A 16,359-nucleotide genomic window follows, 5' to 3' on the forward strand; every position below is an offset into this window, starting at 1 on the left:
TAATTCGAAAATACCTTGTTCTTGTTGTGTCTGTTTAGATCTCATACTCTTAGGTCTATAGGGTTGGGCTCCATTCTTTAGAGACTTTGACACAAAGTTATCCAGAAAAGACAAAGTAAAGTCCATCTAAAACAATTAAAGGTGATTATAGACTGTTGTATTTTAACAAAATGAGTATTTTAAACAGCAGCACTACAAAGCAGAGAACCTCCTTGCAATCTCACAAACTGTATTTCATGGCTGAGTTTTTAAAAACTGTTTGAATTTTAGCCCAATACACCTTATTGCTATTTGTCCTCCATTACTGGACATTACACAGGTTCCCTATAAAATTTTGACGTCACAATACAAAATGTCTGACACCATAATGTAAAAGTGATTGTTGTATGAAATCAATAGTTCAAGGGGAACAGATTCTAAGGGTCAGCCGGGAATAGCGATAATGTGCATTCTGTTCCTGTTTCAAATTTTTTTATTTTTTTCTATGAGATTCATTTGTCCCAGATTCAGGTGCCAGCTACAAATGAATGATAAATGTATTTTTTCACAGGGTTATCTGCCTTTTTAATACAACTAAGTTAAAAAAAAAATCTACGGCATAGAAAACATGGTATGGAACAGATTATGTTAGAACAGCCCTAATTTGCAAGAAAGCATTTACTTTTACATTTACATCTGCTCTAAAGAATACAAACCTTTTCAATCTTGGGTTTTGATATTTCTGGCTTCAAATTACTAATTCTTACTAACTCTTGCAACTTCTGTTAAAAAAATAAGAAATAATAATTGATAAATAGTTAAGTCTTTCTATGTTGTGATGTTACACCGTTGTTTCAGGTAAGGTTGAAGGTTGGTACCTATTGAAACATTTAAACCCAATACATTTGTTTGCACCTATCCTAAGTCAGGAACCTGATGTTTAGTGGTTTTCATTTGTTGATGTTGTTCATAAATGTTTCACGTTTTTAATATAGATTAGAATGTTGGTTTTCCTGTTTGAATGGTTTTACACTAGTCATTTTGGGGGCCCTTCATAGCTTGCTTTTCGGTGTGAATCAAGGCTCTGTGTTGAAAACGAAATTTCCATTTCATGACTATTCAACAGGATATGGTTGATGTTTAATATATTTTTGAAATCAAAAAGAAATGTAGGTGTGAGAGTGATTTCAATGTTGATTTTCTATATTATTTTCCATTTCAAACTCCCACCAAAATATTCTAAAAGAATAAAGCTATTAAGGGCATACGATACAGTTTTGATCCTGTATTTACAGTTTGATGAAAATTTCCATATAGGCTATTTTTTGCCTGATTAAAACAAATATGTATAAAAAATATACCTTCATGTGCTACTTTTTGAGTTAAATAATATAATATATAAACGATATGTCACAGTTTGACGTCGCGAAAATAACATTTTACATTAGCAACGTCATTACCTCCCCTGTAGCTGTATCGTATGCCCTTAAATTTCAAGTTCTACTGAGAAATGTTTGTGAGGGTTGTAATTGTATATGTAGATTTAGAATACCTCTACAATTATAATATCATCCACTGTTTTCACTAGTTGTTCTACAGGTTCTGCTATTGTATCAGTCATCAATACATTTGAGGTAACCAGATTCATCAAGGCATTTGTAAGCCACAATTTAGTCATGACAGTAATATGTTGTCTTGACAACTGCTTTGTAAACAAAGCCATCAGTTTATCTTTTGGCATATTTTTAAGTAATTCCGCTTCCTGTCCAATTATCTGTGAAATAAATAATTTTGATACAGTATTTCAATTTTTTCTATCTAATAAAAACATTATATTTAAGAGATAACTGTATTGTATTAGAAGCTTTGGGGACTTTCATCGTAGTTTAACTGTTGCAAATTAAGTTTACCTGGCGACATTTTACAGAAATTTTTTCAACAGTAAAACTACCTATGGACGTTCGCAAAGCTTCAATTACAATACAGTTATCTCTTTTTTAATGCAAAATAAATTCATTATCAAATCTCAATCATTGTTTCAGTGTAAAATTTGCATTAAAGAAAATTCTGCAAAAAGATGTTATCTTCTTACTTATTATTGTAGAAATTACATATCAACACATTCCGCAATTCAAAATGTCAGCTTTCTTAGTTACAGACAAGGAGATAGAGAATTTTACTCTAACTGTCATCCAATCAGAACCTTTGATACAAAATAATTACATAAGAATCATTGTTATTACTGATATTAAAAGTTTCCATTTGGCTGTTTTTTTCTAAATTGAAGACAGGAACTTTATGGGAAGTAAAAGGATTGGTGATTTCTGTTCAACTAAAATAAAAATCTTTTGGGAGCTCGAGGATGAGGACAGGACTTTTATTGTTTGTGGTCAAGAAATGAAATTCAAAATTGAAACATGCATATTTTTTACTACTAGTAAATAGCAAATTAGTACAATTCCAAAATTAGGGCTATTGAGAATGACTATAGACATGTCAGTTTTTACATACTATATTTTGTATTAAATAATCTGTCATATTGTCCTTTCTGATGTCAGAATTAACAATACAGACATGGAAGTTTTATATGTTAACCTTGCTATATATAGACTTGATGGCTGTCCTGTTCCTTAAATTTGCTGAATACAAGTTTGACTCAATAAAGTTATTCCAAAGATCAGACAATTATAAATAAGAATTACCCAGGATGCAAGTTTCACCATATCTTCAAGTAAATCTTCCCTGAACAAACATTCAACAGATTTCTTTACTAAATGTTGACAAAATTCTGTGTTCTTTGTTATTCCTAGAAGCAGAAAGAACAAATCAGTCATAATTCAATATTCTGTTATGTGAATGAAAATGATTTCAATATCAAATAGCACTATCTATATTTTATGCGTATACAAAGTTGTAGAATGAGCTTCTGTTATTCTCCCAGCCAGAGTAGATTGTTATCTTTTGTAAAAGTCTGTCTAGTATTTCATAAGACAAAAAATAACGTTTGCATTATTTTATTCTGTCCTCTTATGTCAGACATCAGGATTAGAACATTTACATGAAGGTGATGTCTTAGGGTTAAATAAGAGTCTCTTACCAATCTGTTATTATGTAGTGCCAAATTACTTGATATAACCTATCAATTAATTATTTATTAAATAAGAGTAACACGAGCGGAGTCACATACGGAGCAGGATCTACCTTCCTCTATGCAGCACCTGAAGTCATATCCAGTTTTTGGATGGATTTCTGTTGCTCATGTAGCCTTGAGTTTTCTAAGAAGTCATATCCAGTTTTTGGATGGATTTCTGTTGCTCATGTAGCCTTGAGTTTTCTATGAAGTCATATCCAGTTTTTGGATGGATTCCTGTTGCTCATGTAGTCTTGAGTTTTCTATGAAGTCATATCCAGTTTTTGGATGGATTCCTGTTGCTCATGTAGCCTTGAGTTTTCTATGAAGTCATATCCAGTTTTTGGATGGATTCCTGTTGCTCATGTAGCCTTGAGTTTTCTATGAAGTCATATCCAGTTTTTGGATGGATTCCTGTTGCTCATGTAGCCTTGAGTTTTCTATGAAGTCATATCCAGTTTTTGGATGGATTCCTGTTGCTCATGTAGTCTTGAGTTTTCTATGAAGTCATATCCAGTTTTTGGATGGATTCCTGTTGCTCATGTAGCCTTGAGTTTTCTATGAAGTCATATCCAGTTTTTGGATGGATTCCTGTTGCTCATGTAGTCTTGAGTTTTCTATGAAGTCATATCCAGTTTTTGGATGGATTCCTGTTGCTCATGTAGCCTTGAGTTTTCTATGAAGTCATATCCAGTTTTTGGATGGATTCCTGTTGCTCATGTAGCCTTGAGTTTTCTAAGAAGTCATATCCAGTTTTTGGATGGATTCCTGTTGCTCATGTAGTCTTGAGTTTTCTATGAAGTCATATCCAGTTTTTGGATGGATTCCTGTTGCTCATGTAGCCTTGAGTTTTCTATGAAGTCATATCCAGTTTTTGGATGGATTCCTGTTGCTCATGTAGCCTTGAGTTTTCTATGAAGTCATATCCAGTTTTTGGATGGATTCCTGTTGCTCATGTAGCCTTGAGTTTTCTATGAAGTCATATCCAGTTTTTGGATGGATTCCTGTTGCTCATGTAGCCTTGAGTTTTCTATGAAGTCATATCCAGTTTTTGGATGGATTCCTGTTGCTCATGTAGCCTTGAGTTTTCTATGAAGTCATATCCAGTTTTTGGATGGATTCCTGTTGCTCATGTAGCCTTGAGTTTTCTATGAAGTCATATCCAGTTTTTGGATGGATTCCTGTTGCTCATGTAGTCTTGAGTTTTCTATGAAGTCATATCCAGTTTTTGGATGGATTCCTGTTGCTCATGTAGCCTTGAGTTTTCTATGAAGTCATATCCAGTTTTTGGATGGATTCCTGTTGCTCATGTAGCCTTGAGTTTTCTATGAAGTCATATCCAGTTTTTGGATGGATTCCTGTTGCTCATGTAGCCTTGAGTTTTCTATGGTGTGTTTTGTGTACTACTGTTTGTCTTCTGGTTGTTTTTCTCTATGGCATTGTCAGTTTGTTTTCAAATTGTCTTTTTGAATATATGTCTGTGGCATCTTTCACCTCTCTTTTTCAAAAACAAATATTTGTGGTAAAACCATAATTAATATCTTTTTGCTGGAATATTTTCTTAAAACCTTCATACTTTTGCAGTCATAAAAGTATTATGAAAAAATAGAAATTTTAAAAGACAGTTATAGGAGAATTGCTAAATGCTTAGTGGAGAAGCAGAAACTATTAGTTTTCAAGTGTATAGTTAGACTTGGCCTTGAATCAAACCCATGACTTCCTATATTCAAGTTAGTCATATTATATAACAAGACCATCACTGCAGTTGAGGGGTTGACTTATTTAGAACACATATAAACATACCTTCCCTTAATGTTGAAATAACTTTATTCATTACTATGGATGATGAAGAACTAGGACAGATTTGTAAAACTTTAAACAGAATCTCCACAAACCAAACTTCTGGTTTAAAAAATCTACCATGTTGTTAAGGGATGTAAAAATTGTCACAAAGCTAAACAAATATTACACATGAACTAAATTTACAGAACACATTCACAATTTAAAATCAAGAGTTTTTTCTAACTGTAAGTCTTGCTTTGCCTAGGAATATCAAAATTGGGAATATAAATATTTTGATAAAATAGAAATTATAAGACTGAATTTAAAAATAAAATCTCTCTGCAATCAAGTGTTTTTCTTTGAATTTTTTTGCCTAGCAATTAATATTAAAGGAATGAAAAATATAATAATAGAAATATATCGATTGGAATACTTAAAATAGTCAAAGTAGCAGGTCTTCAGTTTTATACAAAGGATACTTCTGAGTAAGTTCTATAATCTTGTGTAATAAATCCTCCTTATGGAATGGATCACTACTGTTGATCATGTGTTGTAAGAGCTTATCACATACTGGTTGTACATTCACTGAGTTTGTCATGTTGTATAGTAGGGCTAGAGTCTGAAAGTATATACAAGTTCTGTCATATGATCATCATTAATAAAGTGGCTAATGTATGATGCTGTATTAGTACATCTTCATTTGGCTGGTTTACTTTAATATTTTGCAAGAATCCTTCTGTCTAATGCATTTTTTGTTACCTTTCAAAAAAAAAAAATTACAAGTTAAAGTTTATGTAATAAATGTCTTGTGTTAACATTATATATTGACTTCAGGAAGGTTAAATTTTGCACTGATTAGTAATTTTGTACATTTAATGAAGAGGAAAAGTGTCTTGAGTTTCTTTTCTCCTAAAAACTTCAACAATCCTGTATTTTTTTCCAAAACTAGATTTGAAAACATCATTTTTAAAAATCAATTCCAAACATAGTACTGGTCATTCAATGGCTAGGTCTAGATTATCATGAGAGAATGTACTTGGAAAAACATAACACAAACTTTTTCATATCAGCTACACTTCCATACAATTTCATACCTATATGTTGGAAATCACGCACAGAAGAGAACGTTAACGTATCGCGGGATTATTGTAGATCCAACGTTGTGTACTTATGACGTTATCTTGTACTTTAGTCATCAATACAAATTCATACGTATACAGTTTAGACGTCTTTGTTATATTACATGCAGTTTTAGTAAAACCACTTTACGATACTATATATTGTAAAATCTTACCTTTCTTTGGATAGTTTCATCTGGATCATCTAAAAGTTCTACAACAATCATTTGGTATTGTAATGCAAACTCCTGACTGACTTTGACCAAACCAGTTAAAGCCTTTATTCCTGCGAATTATATATTATATACAAATACGTTTAAATTATACTGCATAATAGTGTCAGCTTCATAATCCTTCATTCCCAATAATAACCAAATACATAATGATGGTCAAATACGGTTACTTTAAAAATCCATCTCATTGACAATAATACTACATCTCCTTTCATCCTATATTAGTAGGTCTATTCATAATTTTAACAAGAATATGTTTCCATAGGACACCATGCCCCTCATAGTATAATCAGTTTTCAATGAACCACGGAACAGCAGTGGCGGATCCAGAACTTTTCCTAAGGGGGGGGCCCGCTGACTGACCTAAAGGGGGGCCCGCTCCAGTCATGCTTCAATGATTCCCTATATAATCAACCAATTTTTTCCCACGAAAGGGGGGGGGAGGCCCCCCCCCTGGATCCGCCTATGTGAACATGGCTCAAAACCCTAATTAAGCACATAGACTTTAATAAATATCTAACAAGTTGCTTTCTTTAAAAAAAGAAATGCAATCGTAAACCCAAATGCTTGTTTGGTATTAAATATTAGATAATTATTTACTTAAGATGTATTGTTTTATATAATTATTGTGGTATAAGAATTAAAAACTGACATTGATTGTTTACTTAATGAAATTACAATTCAATGTGGGTTGATATATTTTCGCTAAAGCTGTGATCACACATTCACGATTTTTACTGCCGTCCTTGACAGGACCATTCCCAATTAAAATTTGTCAAAAGTCTGATCAAGATCCTGTGAATCGTGGAAGGAAATTCAAACTGTAATTAATTAATCACGACAACAATCAGATATTGTTCAGGAAGCGTCGATATTCACCCGTTTCCAAGAGAATTTTTTCACGATAATCCCGTTCTCAATCCACTTCTAATCCGATTTGTATCATTCGCAAAGTAAAATTCGACCGAATTGGTCACAACTGCATCCCGATTCTACCGAATGTAATCCGACAGAGATCAGACAGTGACCAGACAGTGAACCGACGCTGACAGAAGTTATCCGTTCGAAAACTGTCGACATACTCGGGATGATCAGGTACTGTCGGAACGGAATTCTATCACGATCCTCTCTATCTCATTGCAAACGTCTTTGTCTGGTCCCAGTCGTATTGTATTCTGTAATTGTAGGGACTCTGAGGTGGGTATCATTGGCGAATGAAAAATCACATCATCATGAACATATAAAACATTTGTAAAGAGTTTCAAGTTGGCATGCATAACAACAACTTTCTAGTAAACTACCAGGAACAAAAACTTCAATCAGATACAGAACATAGATAAATCACAGTTCAAAAACTTCTTCTTTAATTTACTACTGGAAAATGGAAGTAGTAATCAGATCATCACTGAAACATTAGATGATATAATACTTTAAACCTATCCCAATCAAATTTTAAATGACCCACAATAGTCCCACTTGAAACTTAACTTACCAATGTATTTGAGCGTTAAGTCTTTTGCTCTAAGGAAATTTCCAACAGCCTGAGTTGCTGTCTGAAGTAATTCTTGGTTAGGGTATATAGATGCACTTGTCTGTATACACTCATAACATATTGCTGTAAATATATATATAAGCAAATTTACAGATCTAACATTGTTGGGTTGATGTTTAGACGAGATGTATATATATATATATATACATTGTATTACAATTATACTATTTTTTTAATATCAGGCAAAATTAAAATTTTAACATAAACATTGTATTTGTCAATATCACACTACTTTTTTTGAAGGGTTGGTGTTTTAAATATGTTGACAATTGTAAGCCAATACTGATGTTACAATAAACAATGGCCACAAGGTGTACTATATGCACAGAATTAGACTTGAGAAAAAAAATTAAAAGAAAAAGAAAGAACTTACCAAAACACATTTTGTCTTTAATCCCAGTTCTCTCAAACACTGCTTGTAGTACTGGGTAAATCATTTCACTTTCTCTGAAAAAAGGAAAACACTGAATTTTCTTTGCATTCCAAAGAAATATAAAAATAAAAATCATTTGAATTCTGGTTACAAAAGTGTTCTTCCTTTAAAATTTACTGTTCCAATGCTTGATTTATTCTCTACAGGCATACTATGAATTACAGTGATTAAAAATATTTTGATAAATACTAATAATAAACAAAAAAACAATTATAAAAATTTGCCCTGCTCACAAGATCATGACAATGAAGTTGAATGTACATGTGTACTAGGTTTCCAGCTCATGTGAGCACACCTCTACTGCTTAACTACTTTATCCAAAAACTTAAACCTGATATGGGTCCCAGAGAGGGATAAATTGATAGACGATCCATGCAGCTAATAGAAAACAAAATGACCCTGTACTTTTGTTGACATAAAAATTGCTTTTTTCTTTCAAGCCTTAGAATCTATAAATTGTAGCAGCTTCAAAGAATTTAACAAGTGAAACTGTGAGCTACTGCTCACTGATGATACCCCCGCCGCAAGTGGATAATATTAATAGTGTAAAAATATGCAAGTGTTCGGTAAACAGGAAGTTGTCAAGTGATGAATCTGAAAACGCATCACACGGTATAGCTGAATTATATAAATCTCGAAACCAAATTTCAGAAATCCTTGTATTGTAGTTCCTGAGAAAAATGTGACGAAAGTTTCATTGGACGGACTGACTGACGGACGGACTGATGGACGGACTGACGGACGGACGGACTGACAGACAGAGGTAAAACAGTATACCCCCTTTTTTGAAAGCGGGGGTATAATAAAAATAAACAAACATATTTTTTTTTTACTGCACATCTCTACAAAGCTTGATAAGAGTTGTTCAGGGAAAATACTAACAAACCAATTGATTTTAATCAAATATTTAAACTCAGATTAATCTTACTACAACAACTCTCAGCAACAACTATAAATACTTCTTCTACTTTTAACAACAGTTAAGGGTTTCAGGAGGAATTGCATGGTCAGACAGAAATATCCATTATCACATTACAATGACTTCCTTGTTTATTAAAGAAGAAAAAAGCCACATGTTCAATATAATCAGCTAATCAAGTTTCATTGACATATCTCATGTTTCATGACCACAATGCAATGAGGAAGAAAGACAAAACAGAAATATATTCCTGAGTATTATTTGTACTTTAAATTAGAAGGAGACATTATGTGTTGATGATACAATTGGAAACTATTGCTTTGTTATTCACCCTACTGGAGTATTGATTAAATCTTACTACAGTATATCAGTAAGAAGGATTTATCTGGCATGGATTGAATACACATTAATTGTGTTAGCTATTTTTAGAACTAGAGGCATTTATGATAATGAGATCATTTCAAACAGAAAAACAATCCATAGTGCTAACTGCCTCGTGTATAGTAAAAGGATATTGATTTTATCTAGCATTAATGAAGTCACTGCGATGATATCTACTATAAATCAGTGCTTCAATCAGAACACTATATTATAATTATATAATGCAAGGGATATTTAATTATTTCAAGGTTCAATTCAGTGGTGATATTAAAAAGACTAACAGTGCAATATAATGTTACAATCAAAATGAAAGAAAGTGTACTTGGATTGCCCCCTTTTATAAATGGAACATTTTCAACCGACTATGATTTAGAACTAATTAGATACTTGTATAGTGTACCTGCTCCAGTGATTATATCAGTTACATTTTGTTTTACCATTGTATATATTGTATTATCAAACTATGTAACAGACCGTCGATCAGCAACAACTGTACAGAAAAATGGGATTGTAGTATCTAACACTTTACTGGTGTTGTGTCAATATCCAGTCTTTGTTTACTTTTTTGCCACAGATGATCTGTTAGAACCAGCTACCATTGGTTGGTGCAATACCTACAGAATCATGGGATATGTTCTCCCCGCCATATTTCACACGGCCAGTTTATGGCAGATTATATTTTATGGAGTACAGCGATTTCAGTGTTTACAACATCCATTTGAAGCATTAACATGGTATGCCAAAATCAACCGATTTTTCAAGTTAACCATTCTTATATTTGTTTGCTCTTTTCTTGTTCATTTTTATAAATTGTTTGACTTTGTTAACCAACCGGCAAACCCTTGTGATTTTCAATATAAAGATGCATTCAAAAGTAGGAAGTATGAAGAATTTTATGTCTGGTTTTGTGCTATTGTGGTGCAACTGGTTCCCTGTGTGCTTATGTCTATGCTAACTATAATTCTTGTGTATGTTAATATGAGGATGTATTTTCAACAAAAGAAAGTCCTCATTAACAATCCAGAAAATTTACAACGAAACTGGAAATACACATTACAAGAGAGTCAATCTATTGGACTTTTAATTTTAACGTTATGTGTGGAATGGCCATTGACGATTTATACATTCTCCGATGCTACTGTGCAAGACTCATCACTGATTACTCCCCTGAATTCTTTCCCTATATGTTTACATTTTGCTATGATTGTTAGTTACTCATTATATTTGCCAATGTTTTTAATTATGAACCATGATATGCGGTCCACATTTTGTTTAATAATCTCTGATATTAGAAAAACACTGTGTCCAACAAGAAGACAAGATGAGAATGAACTTGAGAATTTGAATCCAAATCAATGTTGAGTAATGTGTAAATTCAATATTTAATGTAATGTGCATTATACATGTGAACTTAACTTATACTGTCATATATGTGGAACTGCTTAAGTTGTCAAGTAGTAGTGTGCTCATGTTGAGTACAAGGGGTTGTGGGTATGAATCACAGCCAAGTCATAACGAAGACTTAATAAACAGCTGCATAATGAGTGCATGATACACCTGTTGCATTTTCAAAGAGTCAAGTTCAATAACTTCTCAATGTCATATCAGAAATTTATAAAAATCCAAAGGGAGGTTATCTTAATAAATATAAATCAATCACCACAGTTTAATGAAAACTGCTCACAGCACTTAAGGGATATTTGTCCGAAAAAAAAACTTGATAATCCCCCTTTTTTATGAATAAACTCGAAAATTTCAAAATTTTAAATTTATAAAAATCGAATGGGATCTTACAACAGTAGATATATTTTATTCACCAAAATGTCAGCAAAAGTGCTTAACCCTTTAACCCCCAATCCCGCCAGTAGGCGTGATGGCGACAACCATTCTTTGATGGCCCGTATGACCCTCCATATTTTTTTTCGAACTGCCCTAGCCGAACTGTCATGATAGCAGGGACTTCAATCAAGCAGTTTATGGTCCATAAACTCTTCTCAAATGTCGTTTAAGAGTTCAAAATCGGAAAAACGTGAAAAGTAACCAAAATATGGTGGGGGTGGGCATCTTTTGATTGCCACTACGTAACTGGAAATGACTGTTGGTATAAACTATTATCATACATGCATGCATAGGTGGTATAGGATCACAAGAGGTATAATATGGTCAAAAGGAATCTAAGACTAAGTCTGTAAAATCTAGATCACTGTTTTGTCAAAAATCTGTAAAAAACCGACATTTAGGCAGACCTGACTTGACAATAATAATTCCCCAGCAAGATACTCAAGTCCAATATACTCCTAGCTAGTATGAATGGACAGCTGTAACTATAGGGTAATATTTGAATGACAAAGAAACTCAGTCTTGTCAGTGTTCACCTCTCAAGGTCGTTTTAAAATTGGAAAATAGACGGAAAGTTACCATTTTTCAGTAGGGGTGGGTTCAAACCCACGAGAAAATATTCCACCTCCCACCACACCCCCACACATGCCATCTATTTTCATAGGTATCAATTTTCAGGGATTAAGGAAAACTTGCACTTTCGTGGATATTTAATTTTGTGGTTTTACTCAAGTCTGCATACCAGACTATAGAAAATTTGCAATTCGTTGAACATTTAAACTTGTCACATGGTTCTGCAATACCCACAAAATCAAAAAAAATTGGTATCCAACGAAATATAGTGAATCCACAGTACAAAATCATTCCTTAAGGATCCTTATTCACTGCTGTTCTTGATGGACAAGGGAGTGGTTTACTGTTCTTGATGGACAAGGGAGTGGTTTACTGTTCCTGATGGACAAGGGAGTGGTTTACTGTTCTTGATGGACAAGGGAGTGGTTTACTGTTCTTGATGGACAAGGGAGTGGTTTACTGTTCTTGATGGACAAGGGGGTGGTTTACTGTTCTCACTATATCAAACCTTTTTATTTACATGTTTTGGGTCAATTGTTAAGCTGAGAAAATTCTAACACAAATTCAGTGTGCTATTTGCAACCACTCATTCCCATGAATGCAGAGAAAATATTTGTTTGGAAACCATTCAAAACTAGAGGTTCTAAAGAGCCTATGTCGCTCACCTTGGTCTATGTGAAAATTAAACAATGGACACAGATGGATTCATGACAAAATTGTGTTTTGGTGATGGTGATGTGTTTGTAGATCTTACTTTACTAAACATTCTTGCTGCTTACAATTATCTCTATCTATAACAGTACTTTTTGTGGAAAATGTTATTGAAAATCTTCAAATTTTAAGAAAATTGTTAAAAATTGACTATGAAGGGCAATAACTCCTTAAGGGGGTCAATTGACTATTTTGGTCATACTGACTTATTTTTAGTTCTTACTTTGCTGTACATTATTGCTGTTTACAGTTTATCTCTATCTATAATAATATTCAAGATAATAACACACACAGAAAAACAGCAAAATTTCCTCAAAATTACCAATTCAGGGGCAGCAACCTAACAACCGATTATCCGATTCATCTGAAAATTCCAGGGCAGATCGATCGTGACATGATCAACAATTTTACTTCCTGTCAGATTTGCTCTTAATGCTTTGGTTTTTGAGTTATAAGCCAAAAACTGCATTTTACCCCCATGTTCTATTTTTAGCCATGGTGGCCATCTTGGTTTGTTGGCCGAGTTACCGAACACATTTTTTTAACTAGATACCCCAATGATGAATATGGCTAAGTTTGGTTAAATTTGCCCCAGTAGTTTCAGAGGAGAAGATTTTTCTAAAAGATTACTAAGATTTACGAAAAATGGTTAAAAATTGACTATAAAGGGCAATAACTCCTAAAGTGGTCAACTGACCATTTTGTATTTGTAGATCTTACTTTGCTGAACATTATTGCTGTTTACAGTTTATCTCTATCTATAATAATATTCCAGATAATAACCAAAAACAGCAAAATTTCCTTAAAATTACCATTTCAGGGGCAGCAACCCAACAACAAATTAACTGATTCATCTGAAAATTCCAGGGCAGATAGATCGTGACCTGATCAAAATTTTACTTCCTGTCAGATTTGCTCTAAATGCTTCGGTTTTTGAGTTTTAAGCCAAAAACTGCATTTAATAATGATGATTATGGCCAAGTTTGGTTAAATTTGGCCCAGTTGTTTCAGAGGAGAAGATTTTTCTAAAAGATTACTAAGATTTACGAAAAATGGTTAAAAATTTACTATAAAGGGCAATAACTCCTAAAGTGGTCAACTGACCATTTTGGTTATGTTGACTTATTTGTAGATCTTACTTTGCTGAACATTATTGCTGTTTAAAGTTTATCTCTATCTATAATAATATTCAAGAAAATAACCCAAAACAGCAACATTTCCTTAAAATTACCATTTCAGGGGCAGCAACCCAACAACGGAATGTCCGATTCATCTGAAAATTTCAGGGCAGATAGATCTTGACCTGATGAACAATTTTACCGCATGTCAGATTTGCTCTAAATGCTTTGGTTTTTGAGTTATAAGCCAAAAACTGCATTTTACCCCTATGTTCTATTTTTAGCCATGGCGGCCATCTTGGTTGGTTGGGCGGAACGCGGACACATTTTTTAAACTAGATACCCCAATGATGATTATGGCCAAGTTTGGTTAAATTTGGCCCAGTAGTTTCAGAGAAGATTTTTCTAAAAGATTACTAAGATTTACGAAAAATGGTTAAAAATTGACTATAAAGGGCAATAACTCCTAAAGTGGTCAACTGACCATTTTGGTCATGTTAACTTATTTGTAGATCTTACTTTGCTGAACATTATTGCTGTTTACTGTTTATCTCTATCTATAATATTATTCAAGATAATAACCAAAAACAGCAAAATTTCCTTAAAATTACCATTTCAGGGGCAGCAACCCAACAACAAAATGTCCGATTCATCTGAAAATTTCAGGGCAGATAGATCTTGACCTGATGAACAATATTACCCCCGTCTCAGATTTGCTCTAAATGCTTTGGTTTTTGAGTTATAAGCCAAAAACTGCATTTTACCCCTATGTTCTATTTTTAGCCATGGCAGCCATCTTGGTTGGTTGGGCAGGGCACTGGACACATTTTTTAAACTACATACCCCAATGATGATTGTGGCCAAGTTTGGTTAAATTTGGCCCAGTAGTTTCAGAGGAGAAGATTTTTCGTAAAAGTTAACGCAGGACGACGCCGGATGCGGGACGCCAAGTGATTAGAAAAGCTCACTCGGCCTTTGGCCAGGTGAGCTAAAAAGTGTAACAAATGAATGAGGAAGCCAAAATATACTTTGCCTTATCTGTATTTTTATGTAATATGTTCAAAGGTCAAAAGAAAGTTAACAATTATGACATTTATGAACAATGTCTCAATTAAAATAGTTTACAGAGATTAGCCCTGTATATACAATAAAGAACAAGTTGTAGGATAATGGATTATGTATTTGTCACAAGCACTTTGTAATTGTGTATTATGATCAAGTGTGGACTACAGAACAGTTGCAGACATGCATTTTTTCCCAATTTTATGGTTTGACAATGCAAAAAATAACATTTTAAGCTAGCAAAATTATTATCTCCCCTTTAACTGTATCATATGCCATTAAGCTTGGAATAGTAACACTTACAGGTTATCACCAAAAACAATTCAAAGACTTTAATCCTGGTTTGTAACTTTTTAAATTTTAATAAACATAGGCAAAAAATATCAAATGATCATAACATATCCTACCGTAGTCTATAATCGGTCATCTTGTCAGTTCGTTAGGTATTTGTGTTTGAGCTTAACACACGGGGAAACTACGCATTGACGTCACTACGCTACTTCCGGCTTAGAAAAACAGTGCAGAATACGTTTTTTCTGCATTTTTGAATAAAAAAAACATTTCTAAAGGTAAGTTTTCATTGTTGTTCTCAATTATTGCTAAAAAATGCCAATTTTCTAATGCCTGTTTCAATTCCGACTTCCGAATGTCTAAAAACATTCTAGAACTTCACAAAATCCCACTTTCGACCTCCATTGCTTTATGTACATTCCATTCAGCGTCATCAGGCTTGTGGCAGGCAATACAGGTCAAGCAAATCATATTTTTAGGAATTTTAAAATGACATGCTCCTTTCGTCTTTAGCGATTTTCCCGCGAAAAAAGCCCAACCAAAATGAAAGGAAAACTATATGAAACAAGAATGTGTCCAAAGTACACGGATGCCCCACTCACACTATCCTTTTGCATGTTCCATGGACCGTGAAATTGGGTAATAATCTAATTTGGCATTAAAATTAGAAAGATTATACTATAGGGAACATATGTACTAAGTTTCAAGTTGATTGGACTTCAATTTCATCAAAAACTACCTTGACCAAAAACTTTAACCTGAAACTTCCACTTTCATTTTCTATGTTCAGTGCACCGTGAAATTGAAGTCAAAGTCTAATTTGGCTTTAAAATTAGAAAGATCATATCATAAGCAACAAGTGTACTAAGTTTCAAGTTGATTGGACTTCAGCTTCATCAAAAACTACCTTGACCAAAAACTTTAACCTGAACGAACGGACTCACAGACGGACGAAGGGAACCACAGACGAACGAACGGAGTGACAGACCAGAAAACATAATGCCCCTCTACTATCGTAGGTGGGGCATAAAAACGATGTTAATGCCATAATTTTGAACAGGAATATAGAGAAGGTTAATAAAAAAACAATTTACATTTATTTTTCATAGATTTTTTTTTATATTCATTATAAAAAGATCGATATTCTGACCATCATGACTGTAGGTAAATATTCATACAAAAATTCCATTGATGTCGAAAGGGATGGCAAAAAATGAGGTTTCCTGTTGAATAAAACC

General features: G+C 33.4%; 2 protein-coding genes across 3 annotated transcripts in view; one reads left to right on the top strand and one right to left on the bottom strand.

Annotated features, from left to right (window-relative positions):
* LOC139526119 (AP-4 complex subunit epsilon-1-like) overlaps nucleotides 1–16,359 on the bottom strand; it is a 57,356-nt gene that overhangs the window by 6,074 nt on the left and 34,923 nt on the right. For both annotated transcript variants that reach the window (XM_071321271.1, XM_071321264.1), the window contains exons 8-16: nucleotides 8,168–8,241; nucleotides 7,735–7,857; nucleotides 6,186–6,295; nucleotides 5,371–5,510; nucleotides 4,913–5,025; nucleotides 2,682–2,785; nucleotides 1,532–1,753; nucleotides 696–761; nucleotides 15–126 (exon numbers count right to left, since the gene is read on the bottom strand). In XM_071321271.1, the coding sequence (XP_071177372.1) occupies nucleotides 15–126; nucleotides 696–761; nucleotides 1,532–1,753; nucleotides 2,682–2,785; nucleotides 4,913–5,025; nucleotides 5,371–5,510; nucleotides 6,186–6,295; nucleotides 7,735–7,857; nucleotides 8,168–8,241 (1,064 nt within the window). The remainder of the gene's footprint in view (nucleotides 1–14; nucleotides 127–695; nucleotides 762–1,531; nucleotides 1,754–2,681; nucleotides 2,786–4,912; nucleotides 5,026–5,370; nucleotides 5,511–6,185; nucleotides 6,296–7,734; nucleotides 7,858–8,167; nucleotides 8,242–16,359) is intronic.
* On the top strand, nucleotides 9,363–10,942 carry LOC139526136 (sex peptide receptor-like). Its single transcript, XM_071321281.1, has one exon. It carries the CDS (start codon nucleotides 9,834–9,836, stop codon nucleotides 10,887–10,889), a length of 1,056 nt encoding a protein of 351 aa, XP_071177382.1. The 5' UTR covers nucleotides 9,363–9,833; the 3' UTR covers nucleotides 10,890–10,942.

Source organism: Mytilus edulis, chromosome 1 (assembly GCF_963676685.1).
Source record: "Mytilus edulis chromosome 1, xbMytEdul2.2, whole genome shotgun sequence".
Taxonomy (NCBI): domain Eukaryota; kingdom Metazoa; phylum Mollusca; class Bivalvia; order Mytilida; family Mytilidae; genus Mytilus; species Mytilus edulis.